Genomic DNA, 27,553 nt, shown 5'->3' with positions numbered 1-27,553 from the left:
ACTTTGCAGGCCTGGTGTGTATGAAGTCGAGTACCTCTGTTGTGGAACTGGTTATGCTACTGTGTTCACAGGTAAGATATTTTGACGCAATGCTTCCAAAGTTCTGTAATTTAACGTATTCTGATATGGAAAATGTCTATAGAGATGATAATTGGATCAGGTATTGAACAAGTTATGGGTGGCACAGTGGTGGAGTTACTGTTTTACAGTGATATAGACCCAAGTTTGATCCTGACTACTGCTACTGTCTGTATGGAGTTTGTACATTTTCTCTGTGACTGCGTGACCCCTGGTTTTGGACTCACAACATTGGGAACATTTTTCCTGCATCTAGCTTGTCCACTCCTTTTATAATTTTCTACGTCTCTATAAGATTCCCTCTCATCATTCTAAACTCCAGTGAATACAAGCCCAGTCTTTCCAATCTTTCCTCATATGACGGTCCCGCCATCCCAGGGATTAACCTCGTGAACCTAGGCTGCACTGCCTCAATAGCAAGGACTCCCTTCCTCAAATTAGGAGACCAAAACTGCACACAATACTCCAGATGTGGTCTCACCAGGGCCCTATATAACTGCAGAAGGACCTCTTTACTCCTCGACTCAAATCCTCTCGTTATGAAGGTCAACATGTCATTACTGTCTGCTGTACCTGCACGCTTACTTTCAGGCCATTTCTTCACTGCCTGCTGTACCTGCACGCTTACTTTCAGTGACTGGTGTACAAGGATACCCAGGTCTCGTTGCACTTCCCCTTTACCTAATCTGACACCATTGAGATAATAATCTGCCTCTTTGTTTTTGCCGCCAAAGTGGATAACCTCACATTTATATACATCATACTGCATCTGCCATGCATCTGCCCACTCACTCAACCTGTCCAAGTCACCCTGCAACCTCCTAACATCCTCTTCGCAGTTCACAATGCCACCCAGCTTTGTGTCATCTGCAAACTTGCTAGTGTTACTTCTAATTCCATCAACCAAATCATTAACATATATTGTAAATAGTTGCGGCCCGAGCACCGAGCCTTGTGGCACTCCACTCTCCACTGCCTGCCATTCTGAAAAGGACCCGTTTATTCCTGCTCTTTGCTTCCTGTCTGCCAACCAATTCTCTTTCCATGTTAATACCCTACCCCCAATACCATGGGCTCTAATTTTGCTCACCAATCTCTCTTCCACTGGCTCTCCTTCATCCATTTTACTTGTCACATCCTCAAAAAATTCCAGAAGAAGCAGTCTAGTCAAGATTCAATTCTAGTCATAGTCAATTCTAGTCAAACAGGATTTCCCCTTGATAAATCCATGCTGACCTGGACCAATCCTTTTGCTGCTATCCAAATGTGCTGTTATTACCTCTTTAATAATTGACTCCAGCATCTTCCCCATCACTGATGTCAAGCTAACTGGTGTATATTTCCCCGTTTTCTCTCTTGCTCCTTTCTTGAAAGGTGGAATAACATTAGCTACCCTCCAATCCACAGGAACTGATCCTGAATCAATTGAACATTGGAAAATGATCAACAATGCGTCCGCGATTTCTAGAGCCACCTCCTTGAGTCCCCTGGGATGCAGACCATCAGACCCTGGGGATTTATCAGCCTTCAGTCCCATCAGCCTACCCAACACTATTTCTCCCCTAATGCAAATTTCTTTCAGTTCCTCTGTCTCCCTAGATCCTCTGTCCTCTAGTACATCTGGGAGATTATTTGTGTCTTCCTTAGTGAAGACAGATCCGAAGTACCTGTTCAACTCTTCTGCAATTTCCTTGTTACCCATAATAATTTCACCCGTTTCTGCCTTCAAGGGACCCACATTTGTCTTTACTAACCTTTTTCTCTTAACATACCTAAAAAAGCTTTTACTGTCCTTCTTTATATTCTTGGCCAGCTTCCCCTCGTACTTCATCTTTTCAGCCCCTATTGCCTGTTTTGATACTTTCTGTTGTCTTTTGAAAGTTACCCAATCCTCTGGCTTCCCGCTACTCTTTGCTATGTTATACATCTTTTCTTTTAGTTTTATTCCATTCCTCACCCCTTGTCAGCCACGGTTGCCTCTTACTCTCCTTAGAATCTTTCTTCCTCTTTGGAATGAAATGATCCTGCATCTTCTGGATTATGTTCAGAAATTCCTACCATTGCTGTTCCTGCTAGGATCTTTTTCCATTCGACCTTGGCCAGCTCCTCTCTCATGCCTTCATAATCCTCTTTGTTCAACGGCAACACTGATACTTCTGATTTAACCTTCTCCCTCTCAAATTGCAGATTCAAACTAATCATATTATGGTCACCACCGCCAAGTAGTTCCTTTACCTTGAGTTCCCTTATTAAATCTAGTTCATTAGACAACACTAAATCCAGAATTGCCTTCTCTCTGTAGGCTCCAGTACAAGCTGCTCTAAGAATCCATCTCGGAGGCACTCTACAAACTCCCTTTCTTGGGGTCCAGAACCAACCTGATTTTCCCAGTCTACCTGCATATTGAAATCCCCCATAACCACAGTGGCATTACCTTTGTTACATGCCAGTTTTAACTCCTGCTGTAACTTACACCCTATATCCGGGCTACTGGTTGGGGGCCTGTAGATAACTTCCATTAATGTCTTCTTACCGTTACAATTCCTCAACTCTATCTATAGTGACTCTACATCATCAGTCCCTATGTCTCCTCTCGCAAGGGACTGAATTTCATCCTTAATCAACAGAGCTACCCCTACCTCCTCTGCCCACCTGCCTGTCCTTTCTATAGGACGTATAACCCTGAATATTCAGTTCCCAGTCCCGATCCTCCTGCAGCCACGTCTCTGTAATCCCCACAATGTCATATCTACCAATCTCTAACTGAGCCTCAAGCTCATCCACTTTACTTCTTATACTTTGCGCAATCATAAAAAAGACTTTAAATTCATTGCTCATCTCACCTTTCACATCGATTCCTATTACACTTGGCCATTCTCTCCTATCCCTTTGTGAGCTTCCTGTCCTGTTAATTCTGGGGTCTTTCTTAACTTTTCCAATGTTCTCTTTCCCTTTATCTCCATCCTTGTCTATCCCATTTGACACACTCCCCCCCACTATTTCGTTTAAAACCACCCGTGTAGCATTGGCAAACCTGCCTGCTGCCAGAATGCCGGTCCCCCACCGTTGAGGTGCAACCCGTCCCTTTTATACCATTCACCCTTAGCTTCTGTAAATTGCCCTCAGTGTGTTGGATGCGAACATGGATAACAGAATTAGTGTACGAGTGCTCGATGGTCGGCATCGACTCAGTTGTCGAAGGGTCTGTTTGCACACGGTATCACTAAACTAAACTGAACTAAAACTAAACTGATTCTAGACTGATGGACAATAATTGGAAAACGGATACGGAATTGAATTTTGAGATTTCCTCTTTTTTGTATCTTTTCTCTTTAAATGCTGTGGATTCTTCGGAGATTATTCTTGGACCTGCCATTCTTTGAAATTCTCCCCTGCTGCTTTGGTTGACGAATAGATATCTATGCTTCACTCTTGCATGTTGGATCACGATGATTAATGAAGTCTTTTAGAATTCCTTTACAACCGATTGAGATTTGGAGTACGAGAAATTTCCCTTGCTTGGGAAATCAAGGTCTTTCGCTCACATGTCTGTTCACTTGGCAACAGTTAGAATCTGCAGACATCATTACCTCATTATTTGGTACTTATTCAGTCATACCCAGAATATACCCCAAAGTCAAATCCTGATTTTGCCTAGAGTGCTCTAGTGATGATTACAGTAATTTTCCTATAATTAGGTTATTATTCTTTACACATTTTTTGATTGTACAATTTATCAAATGCAATGTAAAGAGATATTATTCATAAAAAATTATATGACATCTACTTATCTAAAACAATAGTGACAATTAAAACCTTTTAATATATTGTTAATATTCTTATGGTGAAAGGTTGACGTATAAATTTCAGGATGTTGAATGTTATGAGCTTTTAATACAATCAAGTACACTTTACATTGCCTATCTTGGATTAGATCCAAATAAATATAGCTCTTGCATAAATAAATGACACTGCTCTTCCGTAAAGCTTTGTAAAATGAATGCAGCAATGATTCCTTTTGGTATCAGTAGCATATACTATTTTACACACATTTTGAAACATTGCAAAAAGAAATTGGACTTACAGGTCATTAAAAAAAATATAATATTTGAGCACAGAATAACCACAAAACAAATGTAATTCCAAATCTCAAAGGTAAAACAATTAGCATTTCTAAGAACCTTTTGAAACACTATTACACCACTGCACCACTTTTCTTTGGAATTGATTTTCTTACAATAATAAAAGTAATTTCTATCCATAAACAAAAATGTTGCAGAATGCAATCATTATTGTTGTAAAATCTGCAATGTATAATATTTCCTTGATAATTTTATTTTTGCTTTGCAAATTTAATTTAAAAAATAATTTGTGATATCTACTTTAATACACCAAATATCCAATCAGTTGAAGTTTTTCTGCAGAATACAATACCAACACAAATACTAATCGTTTGAATGAATCAATCCTTAATAAGTGAGCAGAAGAGGAAAGATTAACAGCATAATACTTCATATTTCTCACACCTTTTTGCTTAATCTTAAAAGTCGATGTCATCTTCCTACAAATTACCAAATTCATTCCTGAACAAATGGTTCAGAAATCAGTTCCTTACTTCACAAGATGGATGTTAAATATCAAAGCTGTTCCGCAAAATTGAATAAATGTACCAGACACTTTCACATACCTTTTTGTTAAAGTCTTGAATATTCATTTCAGTATTCATCAGCTTAAATCACATAAGGAAGCCATCAGATGCAAGTCAACTTTTTTATCTTTTCCCATGGTATGAGTGATTGTCGAGCAGAGAAAAGAATAGCGTTGGCATGAATCTCTGTGGAATTAAGGCATCAAAAATTTCCTGCAGGACACTCGGATCTTGAGGTCCCAAGCTTTAGTCCAGATTTCAAGAAAAACTCCTTGTGGTTCAGTCTGGCAACAAAACATGGCAGAAATTCAAAGCTTTGTAGCCTTTAAAGTGAGATTTTAAGAACATGTTGTTGGTGGATTTGATTCATTTGCAGCCTTTGCCTTTTACTGCATTGTACCGGAAAGCAACACAACATCTGGATAGTGTCTCCTAATGATTCCATCATCTAATCATGAGACTAGCTTTATTCATTTCTTGGCTCCAGGAATTCCTACCATTAAGGACCCAAGAGATGAAACTTTGCCTCATATATTGATTAGGACTAATAGTTTGAAATTTGAGCTCTCTTCCTGTGTCCTTCACAAGGCCTTTGCAACGGATCTGCTGATGAGTGTGCAGTCTAAAATTACAAATGCATTTGTGCAAGTTCAATAAATATTACAACCATTTTGATGTATTTATCCTGCACATTTGTTTAGAACCATGTTAGGTTTGTGGTCTTCGGTTAAAATCAAAAAGTTGTTTATAGATCCAGCAAGTCTACTTGTCTAATTGAAAGATTCTGTTGATCAAACATGTTAAATTCTGCGAAGGAAACTGAATATTACACATCCTCTTAATTTTCCTTTTTTTAAACATCAGAAATCTCATGTTAACAGCTTTAGATTGTTAGTTTTATTATAATTTGTGCTGCTGTAGAAAACATTAATTGCCAGAGGCTTAAATCTAAGGTAAGTTCTAAATTTACATGAGGTTTCAGATTGCAAATGTCTGACAGTGCATAACATGCCTAATTCAATTCAGATGGCCAAGCTTTCAGACTCTGAAGAATTGTAATCAGGTTTCCAGAACAAGAGGATTTTGATTCTTTACTACAAAGTATATAATTGTTTTACAATCCATTTGATGCAATTGTCAGAATGCTGAAAACTGGAGATTTTTTTTTTCCTATTAATCTATTTGTGTTCTGATTAAGTTTATTTAAAATATATTTAGCTACCAGCAAAACCATAACTAAAATATGTTGTTTCAAAATACCATGCAAAATATCTTTGGCAGAGTAATTGAAAATGGAGAGGGTACAGAGGAGATTTACTAGAATGTTGCCTGGGTTTCAGCACTTAAGCTACAGAGAGAGGTTGAGCAGGTTGGGTCTTTATTCTTTGGAGCGTAGAAGGTTGAGGGGGGACTTGATAGAGGTTTTAAAAATTTTGAGAGGGACGGACAGAGTTGACGTGGGTAGGCTTTTCCCTTTGAGAGTGGGGAAGATTCCAACAAGGGGACATAGCTTCAGAATTGAGGGACAAAAGTTTAGGGGTAACATGAGGGGTAACTTCTTTACTGTATGGAATGGGCTTCCGGTGGAAGTGGTGGAGGCAGGCTCGATTTTATTATTTAAGAGTAAATTGGATAGGTATATGGATAAGAGGGGATTAGAGGGTTATGGTCTGAGTGCAGGTAGATGAGACTAGGTCAGGGAGAGTGGTCGGCGTGGATTGGTAGGGCCGAACGGGCCTGTTTCCGTGCTGTAGTTGTTATATGGTTATATGGTTATATGGTTCAACGTTGTTTATGTTAATTACAGGTTTCAATGCAAAGCAAAATGTACCTGATTTACCTGAAACAAATTTAATTTTGGGGTGCTGGAGGAAATTTGGACTGTCTAATAGCTTGTCAGTTGTTAAAAAGGAAACAAGCAAAAACAAATGGATTGCATTTATAGAGGGACGGTAGCGCAGCGGTAGAGTTGCTGCTTTACAGCGAATGCAGCGCCGGAGACTCAGGTTCGATCCTGACTACGGGTGCTGCACTGTAAGGAGTTTGTACGTTCTCCCCGTGACCTGCGTGGGTTTTCTCCGAGATCTTCGGTTTCCTCCCACACTCCAAAGACGTACAGGTATGTAGGTTAATTGGCTGGGTAAATGTAAAAATTGTCCCTAGTGGGTGTAGGATAGTGTTAATGTACGGGAATCACTGGGCGGCACGGACTTGGAGGGCCGAAAAGGCCTGTTTCCGGCTGTATATATATGATGATATGATATGAATATCTTTTACATTGCTCAGGATATTATGAAACACTATACAGAAATATAATACTATAATCTGCACACAGCAAGCTTTCAAAAAGATCAACATGATGTGGATAATGTGTCATGGTAATGTTAAGAGAGGGATAAATATTGGTCAGTGCAGTAGAAATAATCCCATGCTGCTTTTTGTAATGGTATGGAATCCTCTATAACCATCTCAGAGAACATACATGGCCCTTTCTAAACATCTCATCTGAAAGGCTGCACCACCTAGATTACTGTGCTTGGTTCCTTGACTTGACCCTTGAATCTGCAATCACAGAAGTGCAATCAATTGAGCCACAGCCTTCATGTCAGTGAGATATATTGAAAAGTTGAAAACATAAGGGTGGCATGGTGGCTCAGCTGGCAGACCTGCTGCTTCACAGTGCCAATGACCTGAGTTTGATCCTGATTAATGTACTGCTTGTGTGTTGTTTGCACTGTGTGGGTTTGCTCTGGGTGTTCCGGTTTCCAAATATGTGGAGTGATTGTCAGTTAATTGGCCTCTGTAAAATTGCCTCTAATCTGTAGGGACTGAATGAGAAAGTGGGATAACTTAGAACTAGTAAGAAAAAGTGAACAATGGGTGGTATGTACTCGATGGACCAAAAGGCCTGTTTTCATGCTCGAATATCAATCAATTCAATCAATCTCGATTTTGTTTCGGCTTATTATTGTCATTTGTCCTGGGGTACAGTGAAAAGCTTTGTTTAGCATGCTATCCAAACAATCAAGTCAAACTCAAGTACAATAGATGGAGTAAAAGGGAAAATACAGAGTGCAGATATAGTTCTCCGCATTGTAGCACATCAGTATCAAAGTCCAATGTCCACAATGGGGTAGAGATGAATCGGACAGTACCCTAGCTTATGGAGGACCGTTCAGGAGCCTGATAATGGAGAGGAAAAAGCTGTTTCTGAGTCCCGTGGTGTATGCTTTCATGCTTCTGTACTATCTGCTGGATGGGGGCAGGGAGAAATAGGAATTACCTGGGTGGGGTTATAATGGCTGCTTTTCCAAGGCAGCATGAAGTGTATTTGGTGTCAATGGTGGGAAGTCTGGTCTTTGTGATGGACTGGGCTATATCTGCAGCTTTCTGTAATTTCTTTTGATCTTAGGCAGCCAAAACAATATATTAATTCTATAAAGGTTATTATCATAAGACCAAAAGACATAGGAGCAAAATTAGGCCAATCAGCCCATCGAGTCTGCTCCACCATTCAATCATGATGTGGATTTAGATGTGGCTCTTGTGGCTAAAGGGATCAGGGGGTATGGAGAGAAGGCAGGTAAGGGATACTGAGTTGGATGATCAGCCATGATCATATTGAATGGCGGTGCAGGTTCGAAGGGCCGAATGGCCTACTCCTGCACCTATTTTCAATGTTTCTATGACAGATCAATTTTACCCTCTCAACCCCATTCTCCTGCCTTCTCCCCGTAACTTTTGACGTCCTTACTAATCAAGAACCAATCAATCTCCGGTTTAAAAATACCCATTGACTTGGCTTCCACTGCCATCTGTGGCATTGAATTCCGCAGATTCACCACCCTCAGGCTAAAGGAATTCCTCCTCATCTCCATTCTAAAGGTACATCATTTTATTCTGAGGCTTTGTCCTCTGATCCTAGACTCTCCCACTACTGGAAATATCCTCACCACATCCACTCTATCCAGGCCTTTCATTATTCAATAGATTTCAATGAAAAGCTTTTGTTGCGTGCAAACCAGTCAGCGGAAAGACAATACATGATTACAATCATTTACAGTGTATAGATACGTGATAAGGGAATAATGTTTAGTGCAAGGTAAATCCAATAAAGTCCAATAAAAGATGGTCCGAGGATCGCCAATGAGGCACCAAAAAGTTACAGCATTATAGTGTTTCAGTGACAGAAGAAATCCAAGATCTGCAATGAGGTAGGTTCGAAGTTCGGGATGAACTCCAGCACTCTGTGAAACGTCACCCATCCATGTTCTCCAGAAATGCTGCCTGACCCGCTAAGTTACTCCAGCACTCTGTCTATTTTTGGTAAACCAGCATCTGCAGTTCCTTGTCAGAGAGTCATAGTGTCATACAGCATGGAAATAGGCCCTTCAGCCCAACTTGCCCACACTGATCAATATGTCCCATCTACACTAGTCCCACCTGCCTGCATTTGGCCCATATCCCTCTAAACCTGTCCTATCCATGTACCTGTCTAAATGCTTCTTAAATGTTGCAATAGTCCCAGCCTCAACTACATCCTCCGGCAGCTCGTTCCATACACCCACCACCTTTTGTGTGAAAAAGTTACCCCTCAGATTCCTATAAAATCTATCCCCCCCACCCCCCTAACCTTAAACTATGTCCTCTGGTTCTTGATTCCTCTACTCTGGGCAAGAGACTCTGTGCATATACCCGATCTATTCCTCTCATGATTTTATACATCACTATAAGATCACTCCTCATCCTCGTGCGCTCCAAGGAATAGAGTCCCAGCCTACTCAACCTCTCCCTGTAGCTCAGACCCTCGAGCCCTGGCAACATCCTCGTAAATCTTCTCTGCACCCTTTGCAACTTGTGTCCTCATTCAGCAGGGAGCAGATTTTGGGCAAGAGAGAGTTAGATTTAGCTCTTAGGGCTAACGGAATCAAGGGATATGGGGGAAAAAGCAGGAACGGGGTACTGATTTTGGATGATCAACCGTGATCATATTGAGTGGCGGTGCTGGCTCGAAGGGCCGAATGGCCTACTCCTGCACCTATTTTCCTATGTTTCTATGTTTATAGGAGAACTGTTCAGTGATGTACTAACAGTGGGGAAGAAGCTGTTCCTGAATCCGGTGGACGTGCTTTCAAGCATTTGTACCTTCTGCCAATGGGTGAGGGGAGAAGAGGGAATGACCAGAGTGAAAAAGGTCCTTGATTATGTTGGCTGCTTTCCTGTGGCAACATAAAGTGTTGATGGAGTCGATTGTGGGGAGGCTGGTCTGTGTGATGGACTGGTCTGCATCAACAACTCTGCAATTTGTTGCAGTCTTGTGCAGAGCTGTTGACAAACCAAGTTGCGACATATCCTGATAGGATCCTTTATAAGATACATCTGCAGAAGTTTGTAAGCCTTCGTATTCTGAGGAAGTTGGGGTATTAGTGTGCTTTTTTTGGCCGTAGATTCAGTAGGATTGGTCCAAAACAAATTGGTGGTAATATTTATACCTAAGAATTTGAAGCTCTCGACTATCTCCACTTCGGCACCATTGATGCTGATTGGGGCACGTAGTCTTGTGCTTCTTGAAGCCGATAACTTACTTCTTCATCTTGCTGACATTAAGTAGGAGGTCTCGGTCTTGATACCATGTTCTCTGAGTTCTCTATCTCCTACCTGTACTCCATCTCACTATCCTGTCCACTATGGTGCTGTCATCTGCAAACGTATAAATGGAGGTAGAGCAGAATTTGACCACACAGTCGTGAGTGTATCGTGAGAATACATAATGGCAACATTATCAATCTTTGTTTAAAATGGCAAATAGGCAAGCTGTGTGATCTAGATGTGAACTTTATTGTAGAACTCTGTGTGTTGAAAGAGTGTGGTTGACTCAAATGGAGCTTATTGTCATTTGTGCAAGTAGGGTGAGGTACAATGAAAATCTTACGTGCAGCAGCATCGTAGGCACATAGACTCAGACTAATACGAATAAACAGTTTACAAATGTTGTGCAAAGCACATTTGTGAAGAAAAAGGCATTGGTTGTGCAAGAGGTAATCCGTATTCGCCATTATCGAGGTAGGGTTAGGGTTGTGTCGATTAGTTTAAGAACCTGACAGTTGTGACTGTTCCCGAACTGGAGGTGTGTGACCTCAAGCGCCTATACCTCTTGCCCGATGGTAGCAATGAGAAGAGGGCATGGAGGATACTTGATGCCAGATGCCACCTTCTTGAAACACTGCCTCATGTAGATGCTTTTGATTGTGGGGAGGGTAGTGCCTATGATGCTACCGAGTCCACCACTCTCTACAGCCTTTTGCATTCTTGTGATTCTTAAAAAACCTCTACCGATACACTATAAAAAACATACTGTGTGCGAAAAAAACTGCAGGTGCTGGTTAAAATCGAGAAGAAGGGTCTCGACCCGAAAAGTCACCCATTCTTTCTCTCCCGAGATGCTGCCTGACCCGTTGAGTTACTCCAGCATTTTGTGTCTACCATAAAAAACATACAGTTGCATCACAGCTTGGTTTGGGAACAGCTCTGTCCAAGACCATAAGAAATTGCCGAGAGTTATAGATGTATTCCACTCTATCACACAGGCTAGACCTCCTACACTTCATTCACACTTTATGTTGCCTCATAAAAGCAGCCAACAGAATCAAAGAATTGTCCAATCATGGTTATTCCTTCTTCGCCTTGCTTCTGACCAGTGCTTTGTTTCATCGTGAAACAATCTTTACCTGGTCTTTTCAATTTAGCTGTGTATCAATGTGCATTTTGTGGGTAATATTTATTAGCGTTAATTCACATGAGGGTCAAATATATGAAGCAATGTAAGTTTATCTGCTTGGGGTCTTTCAGTTTCATTGTAAGAAGCCTTGTCAGTTGTCACTTAGGATTGCATGGCCCATATCTGTCACTGACGAATGAAGATTGTCAGATTTAATTCTGAGCAACTCAATCATATTTTGCTGTTCTTGCACTCTGACAGACTGTATGTTAACTATACAATATACTATTCAAAGTAAGCATGTTTACGTCAAACACATTTTGTAGATTGTAAAGAACACTACTGTCTGTCCTGGCTGTGATCTGTGTGCCAGTGCTGTATAACTTGTTATAACAAGTTAAATTAAATCTGTTACAATGATGTGAAGAGACTTGGTCTATACATTAAGATAAGTTGGTTATTATGTTTACGGGCACTATAAGCACTGATGATTAATGCAGATTGGAACTCTGAAAAGACACTCAAACATATATATAAAAATCCTTCTTGCTGAATTTGATCTGTTGTCAGCAAAATCTCTTAATGTAATAGATGGACTTTGAAAATAGTTATTTGCAGGGAGGAACTGCAGATGAGAGTTTAAATGGAAGACAGAACAAAAGGCCGGAGTAACTCAGCAGGTCAGGCAGCATCTCTGGAGAAAAGCAATAGGTTGAGACCCTTCTTCAGACTGATAGTCAGGGGAAAGGGGAACAAGAGATATGGACAGTACTTAGAAGAAATGAATGGAAGATATACAAAAAGCAACAATAATCAAGGAAATGTGGGGCATTGTTAGCTAATGGAAAGGTGACAATGAGCATACAGACAGGAACTCAACAGGCCGACAGTAAGATAGACACAACAAGCTGGAGGAACTTAGCGGGCAGACAGCATCTCTGGAGAAAAGGAATAGGTGACGTTTCGAGTCGAGACCTTCAGACTGAGAGTCAGGAGAAAGGGGAATGAAAAATATAGATGGTGATATAGCGAGATATAGAACAAATAAATGAAAGATATGCAAAAAAGCAACGATGGTAAAGGAAACAGGCCATCGTTAGCTGTGGGCTAGGTGAAAACGAGTTACAGACAATGAAGCTCAACAAGACAATGAAGCTAGCACAATGACGGGTGGGAGAGGGACGGAGAGAGGTGATGCAAGGGTTACTTGAAGTTAGAGAAATCAATATTCATACCGCTGGGTTGTAAGCTGCCCAAGCGAAATATGAGGTGCTGTTCCTCCTATTTGCATTTCGCCTCATTCTGACAATGGAGGAGGCCCAGGATAGAAAGGTCAGTGGAGGAATGAGATGGTGAGTTAAAGTGTTTAACAACCGGGAGATCATGTAAGCCAAGGCAGATTGACCGCACGTGTTCAGTGAAACAATCGCCGAACCTGCACTTAGTCTCACTGATATGTAGGAATCCACACCTAGAACAGCGGATACAATAGATGAGATTGGATGAGGTACAAGTGAACCTATGACTCAACCGAAAGGACAGTTGGGGTCCCTGGACAGAGTTGAGGGAGGAGGTATAGTGACAGGTATTGCATCTCCTGCCATTGCAGGGGAAGGTATGATTAACTGAAAATTTAGTTTGTTGTCTTCATGCACAAACGTCTTTAAAATCGAATACTAAAGGACTCACACTAGGCTTCTCAAATTAACCCAGCTAAATTCTCTGCATTGTGAATTGCCAATCCATTTTCACTTTCCCAAACCTCCAGCTCCACAAGATCATAGCTTTGAAATTGCCTCCCAAGCCTTTGACCATCTTTTCAAGAATTCCCAAGTTATAATCTCCTCTGCAAAGGATCCATCACTACTCAACCATCCAAAATGTATCTCCTCTGAATGTAACTGAGGTCCATTATCAGAATTTGTCTCCATGTTTTGAAAGGTCAAGCACAATACCAGTTCCACCTTGTCTTGTGGAGTGGTTTAAAATCAATTCATTTGATCTCTCCATTTCTTTGGTATTGTCAGATTGCCTATAATGCAATTTTTTGTTGAGAGGAGCACGTCATTGTTGTGAGTCCCATCACTATTCTTTACTCTTCCTACACATTCTGCTTTCCTCTATGATCAAAATTCTGATACCCATTTTCTTTTCTGTACTCTCCAACTCTATTATTATGTATAAATAAGGAACTGCAGATGCAGGTTTACCAAGAAAAGACAAATTTTTAGAGTAACTCAGCTGGACAGGCAGCATCCCTGGAGAACATGGATAGATGACGTACATTCAAAGGGGATGAATTTTGGTTTTGGCTGATTAGTGATGGATCTTTTGCAAATAAGATTATAACTTGGAAATTCTTGGACAGGCTTGAGAGACAATTTCAAATTTCTTCAGAAGGGTCCCGACCTGAGACTTCACCTATCCATGTTCCCCAGGGATGCTGCCTGACCAGCTGAGTTACTCCAGCATTTTGTGTCTTTCAATAATTATTATTATTGTGTTTGCTGAGTTTTCACTGTGCAAGGTTGGAGTATAGGTTGAAATTTTGGACGTTAAGATGATTAAGAGAACTAACAAATACCCTACCCACCGTTAGTAGAAACAAGGAACTGCAGATGCTGGTTTATACCAATGATAGAGGTCAAAGCACTGGAATAACTCAGCAGGTCCGGCAGCATCTATGGCGAAAAAGGATGGGTGACGATTCATGCGTAGGTAAAAACTGCAGATGCTGGTTAAAATCGAAGGTAGATAGAAAATGCTGGAGTAAGTCAGCGGGTCAGGTAGCATCTCTGGAGCAAAGGAATGGGATGTTTCGAGTTGAGACCCTTCTTCAGACTGGTGTCAGGGGAGGGGGCGGGACAAAATAGAATGTAGTCGGAGATAAGCAGACTAGTGGGAGAACTGGGAAGGGGGAGGGGATAAAGAGGGAAAGCAGGGACTTGACTATCTGAAGTTAGAGAAGTCAATGTTCATACCGCTGGGGTGTAAACTACCCAAGCGAAATATGAGGTGTTGTTCCTCCAATTTGCGCTGGGCCTCACTCTGACAATGGAGGAGGCTCAGGACAGAAAGGTCAGATTGGGAATGGGAGGGGGAGTTAAAGTGCTGAGCCACCGGGAGTTCAGGTAGGTTAAGACGGACTGAGCGGAGGTGTTCAGCGAAACGATCGCCGAGCCTGTGCTTGATCTCGCCAATGTAGAGAAGTTGACACCTGGAACAGCAAATGCAGTAGATGAGGTTAGAGGAGGTGCAAATGAACCTCTGCCTCACCTGGAAAGACTGTTTGGGTCCTTGGATGGAGGGGGGGGGGGGGGTAAAGGGACCTTACCACCCCCCTGTTGCATCTCCTGCGGTTACAGGGGAAAGTACCTGGGGAGGGGGTGGTTTGGGTGGGAAGGGACGAGTGGACCAGGGAGTTTCGGAGGGAATGGTTTCTGTGGAAAGCAGAAAGGGTGGAGATGAGAAGATGTGGCCAGTAGTGGGATCCCGTTGGAGGATAATATGTTGTACACGACGGCTGATGGGGTGGAAGGTGAGGACAAGGGGGATTCTGTCCTTGTTACGAATAGGGGGAGGGGGAGCAAGAGCAGAGCTGCGGTATATTGAGGAGACCCTAGTGAGAGCCTCATCTGTAATGGTAGAGGGGAACCCCCGTTTCCAAAAGAATGAGGACATCTCTGATGCTCTTGTATGGAAACCTCATCCTGGGTGCAGATGCAGCGTAGAAGTAGGAATTGGGAGGAGGGGATACAGTCTTTACAGGAAACAGGGTGTAAAGAAGTGTAGTCAAGATAGCTACTCGTCCCTTCCCACCCAAACCACCCCCTCGACCCAAAACGTCACCCATTCCTTCTCTCCAGAGATGCTGCCTGACCCGCTGAGTTACTCCAGCATTTTGTGTCTGGATTCATGTCGGGAACCTTCTTCAGACTGAAAGTAGGAAGTGGGGGTGGGGGGTGGCTAAGTACCTGCTTCCGTTAAATTAATTGATGGAAGAGTTATAAGGTAATTGATCAACAATATTTAGACTCAACACCCAGTGGAAATTGCTGCCTGAAAGGGTAATTAAGGAACAATGACCTGCAAGCCTTTGAACAAAGAACTGGGAAATGTGGGGTTAACCTAAAGTTCATTATTGGCCATCAGCATATGATAGGCATCTTCTGTAATATAACTTTCTACGATTCTAGTCAGCATTATCAAGTAATGTTATATTATGGTCTATTTTTCCAGGAATGGCAGAATTCTATTCAGAAGAATGCAGGACTGGCATTTATTGAGCTCATTAATGAAGGAAGGTAACAAAATTTTACGCTCTTGTTTAGCTAAACACGGAGTCTTAAAAGGCATGCACTCCAAAGACGTACAGGTATGTAGGTTAATTGGCTGGGTAAATGTAAAAATTGTCCCTAGTGGGTGTAGGATGGTGTTAATGTACGGGGATCGCTGGGCGGCACGGACTTGGTGGGCCGAAAAGGCCTGTTTCCGGCTGTATATATATGATGATATGATATGATATTCTAAAGGGAAATAGTCTTTATTTTCAGCCATCTGCCAATGATTAATTCAATTTTTATTGTGGTAGAATTATACATACTTCAATTATTGAATTTAAAATAACTGCAACTTTATTAGCAGCATCCCAGCATATATATCAACTTAAGACTTAACACTTAATTTTTAACAAAACACTGAAATAAGCAATCAATATTGATATATGTTTGTTTGTGGGCAACTAATGAAACAGCAGGGAAGTTTCATTGAAGGATAATGGGAATTTAACATGTAAACCCATCTGCTGCTCCATCTGTTAAAGGGATATGTGTTGTGTATTTTATAGTCGAGATTTCTCAGTACATTGAAGCAACATCAGATTGGTACAAGAGCTGTCCGGCATGCTGTAGTCATAATTAATGTGCTTAAGCCATGTTTGTGTTAGCTGTGATTTTATTAATTATTAATGTGGTGTAGATCTGATATGACACAGACTTTGTTTTTGTTTGGAATATATTCTGAAATGATGTTTGGCATAAATACCATGGGAAATAGTGGGACAAAAGTGTTAACAAATTGTATGAAAATGATTATCTATTGCTAAAATATTCATTTGTTTAATTTTTAAATGCTGTTTTCCTGGACCAGTAGGAAAAAATATAAACTTTAAAATTTGTGAAGATTTCATAAATTTATAACAACTGGTCTTATTGATACTGCAGAATAAGGAGGCAAAGAGCACAACTGTTTATATCAGAGTTTTAACATGTTTGTGACATGATTCATTCATATAATCAGTTGAACATTTTTATAGTTAATATCTCATAGATTGGTGTTTTAAAATAATTTCTTGAATAATTTGCTGCATTCATATTTTAAGATGGATTGGAAACAAAGTGATCTAACAATTCTAACTGCCGAGAAAGCATCTAAATACATCATGGGTTAAGAATTTAATTGTGCAGTTGTCTACAATTAACAGGGCATAAACTACTGATGAATGTGCTAAGGTTTAAGTGCACTGTGGGATGGCTAGAAATTATGAACAGGATCATTACAGGAATAAAAAAGCACCTTCATAATTAGAACAAAGTGCATTTAATGGTGTGTAAAATTACACATAATCTTCACATAGGAATAAAGTCAGAATGAGATTATTGAAAGATTGTTGGAATGAAAAAAGATTTAGCAAATGATGCATAGCATACTATCAAATGGGATTTATTTTAAGTAACAGTTAAGGTTTGTGTGGGGCAGAAACCACCAACGTCCATTGTGTTCATGCAATCAAACGTTTATTTGAACACGTGTGCAAAGGAGCACTTTCAGTTTACTGAAGTCTGTTAAATTAATAAATGGGAAAGGCAGTTTTGGTATATATGAGAGAGGGTGAAACTCAACAGTTGATACAGACACATTCCATGTATGGTTGTTAATCTCTTCCCATTGGCTTTAGAGGATGTCCCTCCATCTATTCCATTATCAACCATTGTACCTGGTCTTCATTATCCCTAACTCTTCCTCAGGTTCCAGAGCTCAACCTATTTACATCTAACACTGATAAGGTCCATGTTATTCACTCAATGCTATAATTCCTCCTGATCCTGTATGTCAGCAACCTGCAGATTATGCTGTTTCCCTCACAGGTTGAAGCACTGGTTTTCTAGCCTGCTACTTTTGATGCAGCGATGCATTTAGCTAGTGGTCAGATTTTCTTTGCTGTTGATTATTGAATTACCAGAGCAGCAGCATAACTCAATTATCCTAATGTGCTTCAAAAATAACACTTTCATCTTCTGCTATCTATGTCAGTGCAGGTTACATCAATGGAATGCTGATTTTAAACAATGGACAGTGTTGATAATGAAACAAACAATTTTTTAGTTTTTGATCGATGATTAAGTTGTGATTCAGTGATCTTTATGTCAAAATTATATGTTAATAGAACATAGAAAAGTACAGCACCGCAATAGGCTCTTCAGTCCACAATGTCTGTGCCGAACATGACGTCAGGATAAAACACACCTAATCTATCTGCACATCATGCCCCACCATCCATGTGCCTATCTAAAATCCTCTTAAACACCATTATCGTATCTGCCTCCACCACCCTCCCTAGTAACACATTCCAGGCACCCACCACTCTATTAAAAAAAAACATTCTGCATAACTCCTTTAAACTTTGCCCCTTTCACCTTAAAGCTATGCCCTTGAGCCTTTAAAATTTCCGATCTGGGGATAAAGGTTCTGGCTGTCGTCCTTATTTGTGCCTCCTACACCGACCAACATGTCCCATCTACATTAGTCCTACTTGCCTGTGTTTGGCCCGTATCTCCTTAAACCTATCCTATTTTAAGAACATATCCTATTTCAAGTGTTATTTTAAGAACACATAACGGCTGTTTTACAGTAAAGGTAACCCTCATTGACACTGCACCAAACTATATCCTGAGTTTTATGAATTTTTGTGTGGAGGCAATTTGGTTTTAAGCAGGTGTGCGCCCAATGTCTTTCCAATCATCAAACAAAGTAGCATTTGTAAAGCATATTGGACTAAAGGAAGATTTATGATGCTCTTTTGTTTTTAAGGTTGCTGTGTCATGCAATGAAGGACCACATAGTGAGAGTGGCAAACGAGGCAGAGTTCATTTTGAACAGACAGCGAGCAGAAGATGTACATAAGCATGCAGAATTTGAGGTAGGTTTTCTGCTTCAGCTCAATAGTCACAGAAATGACAAAGAAAAGGCATAAAAAATAATTTAGCATGAGTAGGAAATTTTTATTTGTATTAATAATTGAAATCTAATCCAAAAATATTGGTCACAAAATAAGTGAGTTTGTAGTATTTTCTTTCCCAAAAATCTATACAACATTTAGCATATTTCGCTTGGGCCGTTTACACCCCAGCAGTTTGAACATTGACCTCCCACTTCCCCTGCTTCCTCTCTGTATCCCCTCCCCCTTCCCAGTTCTGCTACTGGTCTTCCTGTCTCCGACTACATCCCATCTTTGTCCCGCCCCCTCCCCTGACATCAGTCTGAAGAAGGGTATCGACTCGAAACGTCACCCATTCCTTCTCTCCGGAGATGCTGCCTGACCCGCTGAGTTACTCCAGCATTTTGTGTCTACCTAAGTTTTCAATTCTTGCTTGATAATTCTTAAATGTGATGCAAATAAAATTAAATGTTTCTATATTCTGCAAGATTAAAATCTGATAAAATTCTTAAATCAATAGCTGTAAGAAATCATAATATTTCAAATGTTAGCTTAATTTTTGCAATAATTCACATACAATTGTCTTTGAGTAGTTCAGAGTGCTACATATGGAGTGATTGCCACAGCAGTCAAAATGGCAATCTCATTGGTACTTAATTTGTTTGTCAGTGTGAGAAAACTTGCAAGCAATATTTGAAAGCAAATACTTTGCAGCAAAACAAAACGTGCTGGAGGAACGTAGTGGGTCAGGCAGCATCTGTAAAGTGAATGGCCTGGTGATGTTTCAGGTCAGCACCCTTTACTGTTGTTGCTTTCCAAGGTATCTGCAGATGGTTGTGGGGTGATCTTTTAGAGGAGTATAAAATTCTGAGAGGAATAGATCGGGAGGACGCAGTCTCTTGATTCAAGAACCAGAGGAAATAGGTTTAAGGTGAAGGGGGAAAAGATTTAATAAGAATCTGAGGGTAACTATTTCACACAAAGGGTGGTGGGTGAATGGAACATGCTGCCAGAGGAGGTAGTTGAGGCAGGGACCATCGCAATGTTTTAAGAAACAATTAGACAGGTACATGGATAGGACAGGTTTAGAGGGATATGGGCTAAACACAGGCAGGTGGGACTAGTGTAGATGGGATTTGTTGGTCGATGTGGGCAAGTTGAGCCGAAGGGCCTGTTTCCCCGCTGCATGAAAATGATTTCTATGGTCACTAGCAAGGCACTAACTTGTATGTTAAATTTATTTTAAGTTCTCGGGTCGAGAGTCATCTGAGCAAAAACTAATGTTAACAACTAATACTGTCGAATCTATTTGTAACTATTCATAAAGACTAACTCCTAGCTTTCTGTATGTAAAAGACATACAGAAGACATTTGGCTGACAAAATGCTTTCTTCACCTTTCTGAAGCTAGGAAGTTCTGCCGGAAAGGAAATACATTATTTCAAATACTGGAAATATGAAATAAAACAGAAAATACAAGAGGTTATTCATGAAGGTCATACATAATTTATGATGTGATAATAATATTTGGGGATTGGAAGGACACAGGGATATATTTTCAATGTCCTTGCATCAGAACAAGTAGACGTTCAAACAAAAAGATTGCAACTTCATTATTCCACTGGAATCCTTCTGTAAAAATGTTCTGTACTGTGCCAGGTTTCCTTGTGAAGCTGGTGCATATTGTATTGTAATGGAAATCTGCCTGCTTTCCCAACATGGTATAAAGTGTGAGCAGTAACTTTATTGCAGCAGCTTTTCAAAGAAAACAATTATCCTTGCCATATCTGTCCCACCTCCAATTTCTTCTCCCCAGATGAACACAAAGTGCTGGGGTAACTCAGTGGCTCAGGCAGTATCTCTGGAAGAAAGGAGACTGAAGAAGGGTTCTGACCCGAAATGTCAGCTATTCCTTTTCTCCAGAGATGCTGAATTACTCCAGCATTTGCAGTTCCGTCCCACACATTTCTTCTCCCCACCCTACTCCACCAGCCAGAAAGATTTATAACCACAGTTGTTTCCCCTCGGTGTAATTTAATTTTAATTTTTATTATTGCAAAAGATCTAAATAGTCAAATTGCAAGTATCTTAATTGGTATATGAGAGATGTTTTGGACATGATGACTTTTTTTTGTTTAGTTGCGTTATGGGGAGTTGGGTGGAAATTTTACTTTGCCAGATGGAATTGGCCAATCGACTGCTCTTGTGTGAAATAGAGAGAATGAGACAGTCATTACTATTGATCATATTATCTACCATCCTTTTCATCATTATTTTTCTCCTATAAAGAAATATACATGGTTGAAAAATAGAGTGATGTTGCATTTGAACAAACTCAAACTAGCTGTCATTGCTGTTTTATTCTTCTAAATTAATTAATTACTGAATTAATACTGAGCAAAAATAAGTATTTTTATTATAACTTGCCTTTGACTTAGCAACTTGTTTCTCATGGTGTTGCAATATAAAATGTTGATGGTGAGCTGCATGATGAACACAGATGAGCAAAAGTTTTATCATCGAGTTTGTACAGAGCATTTGGAGATGCAAGTAGAATTTTAGGGAGATGTTTTGACAGTTTAGTTCTTTGCCATCCAAAGTCATGGCCATCAGTGATGGAGTGGTTAAATTCAAGGACTAGCCAAAAGACCAGAATTGTAGAGCATTGATACAGAGGCCTGTTGGGTTGAAGGATATTATGGTAGGCTTGTTACTGTCATGCATACTGAGATCTAGTGAAAAGCTTTGTTTTGCATGCTACTACCCATCAGATCAGATAACACCAGTTATAAATGTAACCAAGTCAAACTCAAGTACAATCGGTGGAGCAAAGGGGAAGATACAGAGTACAGAATATTATCTGTATTGAGAATCCTTAAAAACTTCAGTATCTGAAGTTTAAAAAAGATTGAAGCTTGTGGAGAAACAGTGCCAAATTTCTTATTGTTTTTCAGTCTTTTAGTTTGACCAGGGGAGGCATTTAATTGTCTTGTGCAAATTTAAATCTGTGTGAAGTAAACACAGAAAATGACAGAAATACTCAGCAGGTCAGGCAATGTCTAAGGAAAGAGAAACAGCTATTGTTTCGGCTTGATTATCCGATGCTCCCAGGAGGTCGTGGAGAAGCCGGGCGACGGGTCCCCGCAGCCACACTCTGGGCCGGCGCTGCGGGGCTGTCAGGAGAGGACCTGGCGGCAGGTGAGGTTGGGCGCCCACGGTACAGGTCGGGCTGGCGGTCGAGGAGAGCACCGGCAGTTGAGGTCTAGGGAGGGGCCGGCAGTCAAGGTTAGACCACCGGTCGAAATCTAGTAAGGTTTAGGAAGGGGCCGGCGGTGGAGGATGGGCTGACGGTCGAGGTCAGGCAGGCGGTCGAGGTCGAAGTCGGGCCGGGGGTCGAGGTGCTTGTGCCGGTTGAGGAGAGCATCGGCGGTCAAGAGTGCCGGCGGTCGAGGTTTATGTCGGGCCGGCGGTCGAGAAGGGCGCCGACGGTCGAGGTCGAGGATAGTGTCGACGGTCAAGGATGACGATATCGCCAGGAGTTAAGGACGTGGGCGAGGGCGGGCACTGGGGGTCTAGGTCACGGGCACCGATGGTCGAGGACATGTTGGCAGAGGGTGCCAGAGATCGGACGAGCCGCTGAGAACAAAGGGGAACACGGCGTCGGGAGGCTGTTGAGAACACGGGGGGACCATTGGGGACTAAATGGAATACTTTGTAACTTTCTCGGTGTCTTAAAGGTAGCGACTCTTTGCATACCTTGGGTATGCAAAACAAAGAATCGCACTGTGACATGAGACATGATAATAAAGTATCATTCATTCATTCGAGTTTACAAAGCAGACATATTTCATGTTCACAGAAGGGAAAGAGAGTAATGAAGACACAAGGATGTCAATTTTCATAAATAGAGAGTAAGTGCTGAAGTGACTCAGTGGGTCAGGCAGCGTCGCTGGAAACATGTATAGGTGATGTTTACGATCAGGACTCTGAACCGAAACATCACCTATCCATATACTCCAGGGATGCTGCCTGACCAACGAAGTTACTACATCACTTGCCGTCTTTTTAAAAAAAAAGAATAATACCTGTAATAAGATGAAGGGCAACAAAAATGGGTGAGACTGACTGGTGCCGGCTGTATGATCTTGTTGAAAGCTTGTTAATGGCACCTAAATTCTCAAGAGGTGTAAATAGAAGAAGAATAGAAAGGGATAAAAAATGTTGAAACTGACATACAGAACAGAGCAGTTGCAGGAAATCTGAAATAATGATTTTCGGTATCTGCACCTTTTTTTTAACTATATCTAATTATTTGGACATTGAATTAAGATTAAGAAATTAATTATCAAATACTCAGGATTTTGACAGTTCAGTTGAATTTTCTACCATTATACATTCACTGATCAGAAAGTCTAAGAACTGTTTGAGTTAGCCATACACTGAGCAAGTGAGTCCAAGAACATGCCTCCTTCCGATAATGCACTGGCTTGACTCAAAGTGCTGGAGTGGGTCAGCAGACCTCCCAACCCTTCCGAATTTGGCGGAAAGTTTCCGCTTTCTTATTTTAATTCCGCCATTCCGATTTCGCCTCACATTTTTCTGCAAAACACATGCCTCGCAGCTCGCCCTGCCCCTACCCCGCCACTCGCCGCTGGCCTGGCCGCGCCTCGCTGCTTGCCTGGCCTGGCCTTGCTGCTCGCCTGGCCTCGTTGCGTAGCGTGAGGCCCGTTGATGTTGAGAGGGGGAGGGGGTGGGTGAATCGGGTGGGGGGTTGGGGTGTGCGGGAAGTGAGCAGGGGAGCGGGATGGGAGGGGGGAGTGGGGGTCTGGGGGGTGAAGGGGCGGAGGAAGGGAGGGGAGAGGGGAGTGGGGGGGCAGAGGAAGGGGTGGGGGGGGAGTGGGGGTTGGGAGGTGGGTGGGGAGGAGGGGAGAGGGTTGGGGGAAAGGGGGGAGGCGAGGGGAGGGGTGAGGGGAGGGGGTCGGGAGAGGGTAGTGGGGGGATGGGGGGGACATGGACTGTAGTGGTTTGCTGTTGAAGACCACTGGAGCAAGTATGTCTTCAATGAAATTAGGTATGTGCAGTTTTAAATGAAATTCTTTCTTCATAACTTAGTCATACATTTTATGACCATTGTTCTTTTATTCAATAACAAGAGAATTGGGATGTGTAAGGAAAAAGCAAACTAGAAAAAACAAAACAAAACAATTTTTTCTTTGTGTTGTAAAAAGTATTTCTGTTCAACAACCTTTCTATAAATAGCAGAATATACTCATGATAGGCCTGACATTGTACATGTAGTCCAAGAACTACAGACTGTTGGAAATAATATTCATTTTTCATACATGAATGTAGCGCAATGTGTATGCGCATTTGCGTGCATACTTTTTTTTGCTGAAATGTTGCATTACGCGCCATATCATGAATTTTGATTTAAAATTCTGAATTTTGGACATCAAAATTATGAATTTGTAAAATCAAATGTTGGGAGGTCTGGGTCAGGCAGCACCTCTGGAGAATATGCTTCAGGTCAGGACCCTTCAGATTTCCAAAACGTTGCCTATCCACGTTCTCCAGAGATGCTGCCTGACCCGCTAAGTTACTCCAGAACTTGATGTTTTTGTTTATAAACCAGCATCTACAGTTTCCTGTGTCAATTGACTGAAATTTAAGAGTATTATGAACAGCTTCTTGAGTTCTGGAAAGGAAAATTAAACCAGCCACCTTGTTTAGTTTTAATCAATATCGGCACATTTGAAAATGCAATGATCTTGCTGATACTTTGAAATGTTGTACTCTATTGAATGCAGCTGTTTCTACTGTAATAGTGACTTGGTTGAGATACAGAAGGTCAGTCTCTACCCATGATTTCAGTTCTGAGCAGGGTACTGCTGTCTTCAGGAAAGGAGAGAATAAAATAAATTAAAATGGATATTCTGTATTAAAAGTGCTGCAGGCTTTCTCCTTGAAAGGTCACATTTAAGTAGTTTCATCCACCTTCCCTCTTATTAGAACGTAGAACAGTACAGCACAAGAACAGGCCCTTCAGCCCACAATATCTGTGCCGAACATGATGCCAAGATGGTCTTTTCTGCTTGCACATAATCCATATCCCTCCATTCCCTGCATATCCATGTCCCTATCCAAAAGTCTCTTAAACGCCACCGTGATATCTGCCTCAACCACCACTCCTGGAAGCAGGTTCCAGGCACTCACCACCCTTTGTAGAAAAAAAACTTGCCCCGCACATCTCCTTTAAACATTGCCCTAATCATATCATATCATATATATACAGCCGGAAACAGGCCTTTTCGGCCCACCAAGTCCGTGCCGCCCAGTGATCCCCATACATTAACACTATCCTACACCCACTAGGGACAATTTTTTTTACATTTACCCAGCCAATTAACCTACATACCTGTACGTCTTTGGAGTGTGGGAGGAAACCGAAGATCTCGGAGAAAATGTTAATCAAACATTGACTAACTAACTAACAATTTGGCACAACAACATGTTTGCAGAGTGTGAACCTAAAATAAGATTGGATGCTAAACTTGCAATGCATAACATGAGAATTATATATTTCCTGGATGCAGGAGACAGAATAAAACAAATTCCATTGGCTTTTTTCATAGTCGTAGAGACATACAACAGGGAAACAGTCCCTTCAGCCTAACACATCCATGCCGCCCAAGATACCCCATCTAATCCAGTCCCATTTACCCGTGTACATATATGCTAGTCTCACCTGCAAGTATTTGGCCAATATCCTTCTAAACTCTTCCTAACCATGTACCTGTGTTGGAGGGAACTGACACTGAAAGTAGACACACAATGCTGGAGTCGGGCCCAGACCCCTCTTTAGATGGACGAAGAAGTCTGAAGAAAAGTCTTGACCCGAGACGTCACCCATTCATTCTATCCAGATATACTGCCTGCCCTGCTGAGTTACTCTAGCATTCTATGTCTTTCGTCTATCCATGTACCTGTCCAGGTATCTTTAAAATTCTGTTATAGTATTTTCTGCAACTACCTCCTCTGGCAGCTCATTCTATATATCCACCACCTTCTGAATGAAAAGGTTGTGCTTCAGATTTGTGTTAAATCTTTCCCCTCTCGCCTTAAACATAGGTCCCCCTGTTGTTTGATTCCCCTACCCTGGGTAAAAGACCCGTAATTGGTGTTTTTATTCATGTTCTTTCTAACATTAGTAACTTAATTATTTTATTTGAAGATAAATGAGAGCATCCTCAGAGCATGTATATTCCACCATGCATTTGCAATAGACAGGAAAGGTCCTAACAAATTGGAATCTTTTTCTCTTCTCTGAATCACTCTACTATTAGTTTGTCAAAGATATCGGAGATGTACCTGGTGGATGAGAGAAGAATTTGGCATGTCAGTTTTGATGAAGTTCTTATCTGGTCACAACAGCTTCCTTTAGCTTACTGCTTGATGCCCTGGCTTTTATGATCTTTCCCTTGGCCAGTAATGTGCACAACTTAGAGATAGCAGTGCCACCAAAATAAATATAATCTTTACTTCATTTGTCAGCAAACCCTTGTCAAATTGAAGATGTTTGCTGCAACTTTACAATTAGATGTCAAATGAAGGATTTTAGAAACAAGATAAAAATTTACTCGTGATCAATCTGTGCTAGGGTACAGTTTGGCAGCATAGAATGGATAGATAGTATAAAATATATCGGTTTGGTGTATTGTAGCCTATGATTGGATTGGATTGAATTTTCTTTTATTCAAAGAAAATTATTTCTTATAGGAACTGACAGAACTTGATATAAAATGGACAGATTCAATTATCTTGCAGTGTCTGTTAGCAAATGAAATTCTGGACATTAACATTATTCCTAAACATTGCTTTCTCAAACCTGTCTTGCCTAATATATGATGTTAGTTAAGATGGTTCCATTAGTAAGATGTTTATATATCAAAAATCAATAAACAAGATTTCATAAAAATATCCACTGGACACAGAATAATAATTAGAAGCAAGAGTAAACTTTTTTTTTAAATCCACGAAAGATATAGGGAGAGAGACCCTTCCTCCAGACCAGTGTTCCTCTGTGTTTCTCCCCCATCCCACATCACACAGCAGTCCCCCAGGGCCCCTACTCTTGATCCAGGTCCTGACGCAAGGCTCCTGTCACTAGCTAACCTGCACTCTGCTCATTGATGCTACAAGAATCTTTCATGAAGCTGGAGAGGAACTCAGACCTTTCAGAGCAGGGAGAATGTTGGAGGATGGTGGTGAGCAAAGAGTTAGAGATGTGGGCTGCCCAGTGAAGTGAAGGAAGAAGACAATGTTGCAGGACACAAGATAGAGGGAGAGTAAGGATTGGAGACTGGAACCGGGGAAGTTTGCTGGCAAGTAGGCACTGAAGGAGAAGTGAATCAGGGACAGGGAGGATTGAGCGCACGAGGAGAGCAGGGTGAAGTGAATAGGAGGAGACAATAGATAAATGCATTGCTGAGCCAGCTATCAGGCTCCCATGTTTGTACTCTTGTGAGTGCTGTAATGGCCATGCAGTAGATCCGTCTCTCCACATCTCACCTCAGGGGAATTCATGCGCTAGCAATTTCCAAGACTTGGTCTGAGACTTGGAAGTCCAAGACTTGGAACTTCAGCATCCTCACAGTCATTCCCAATAGGAGATTGTTAGTTTCTCGAAAATAAAATGTTCTCGAAAATAAAACACGACCATTGGTTTGATGTGAATGGTTTGGAGGTTAGTATTACTGGAATCCCTATCACACCTCGAGGGAAAAAAAGCAGCTCTAAGGCACCTGAAGGCCAACTGAAAGCTTGTGAACTAGCAGTGGATAGGGTATCTCAACCCAAAACGTCTCCTATTCCTTTTCTTCAGAGATGCTGCCTGA

General features: G+C 41.3%; 1 protein-coding gene across 1 annotated transcript in view; it reads left to right on the top strand.

The window, feature by feature from the left end:
- The window catches only part of nbeaa (neurobeachin a), a 449,617-nt gene that overhangs the window by 197,942 nt on the left and 224,122 nt on the right, over positions 1-27,553 (top strand). The window contains exons 34-36 of the mRNA XM_078403202.1: positions 10-71; positions 15,684-15,748; positions 18,534-18,642. Of these exons, the coding sequence (XP_078259328.1) occupies positions 10-71; positions 15,684-15,748; positions 18,534-18,642 (236 nt within the window). The remainder of the gene's footprint in view (positions 1-9; positions 72-15,683; positions 15,749-18,533; positions 18,643-27,553) is intronic.

Source organism: Rhinoraja longicauda, chromosome 7 (genome assembly GCF_053455715.1).
Source record: "Rhinoraja longicauda isolate Sanriku21f chromosome 7, sRhiLon1.1, whole genome shotgun sequence".
In the NCBI taxonomy this organism is placed as follows: domain Eukaryota; kingdom Metazoa; phylum Chordata; class Chondrichthyes; order Rajiformes; family Arhynchobatidae; genus Rhinoraja; species Rhinoraja longicauda.
Note: the sequence above shows the minus strand (reverse complement) of the source record. Positions and strands in the feature narration are given on the sequence as shown.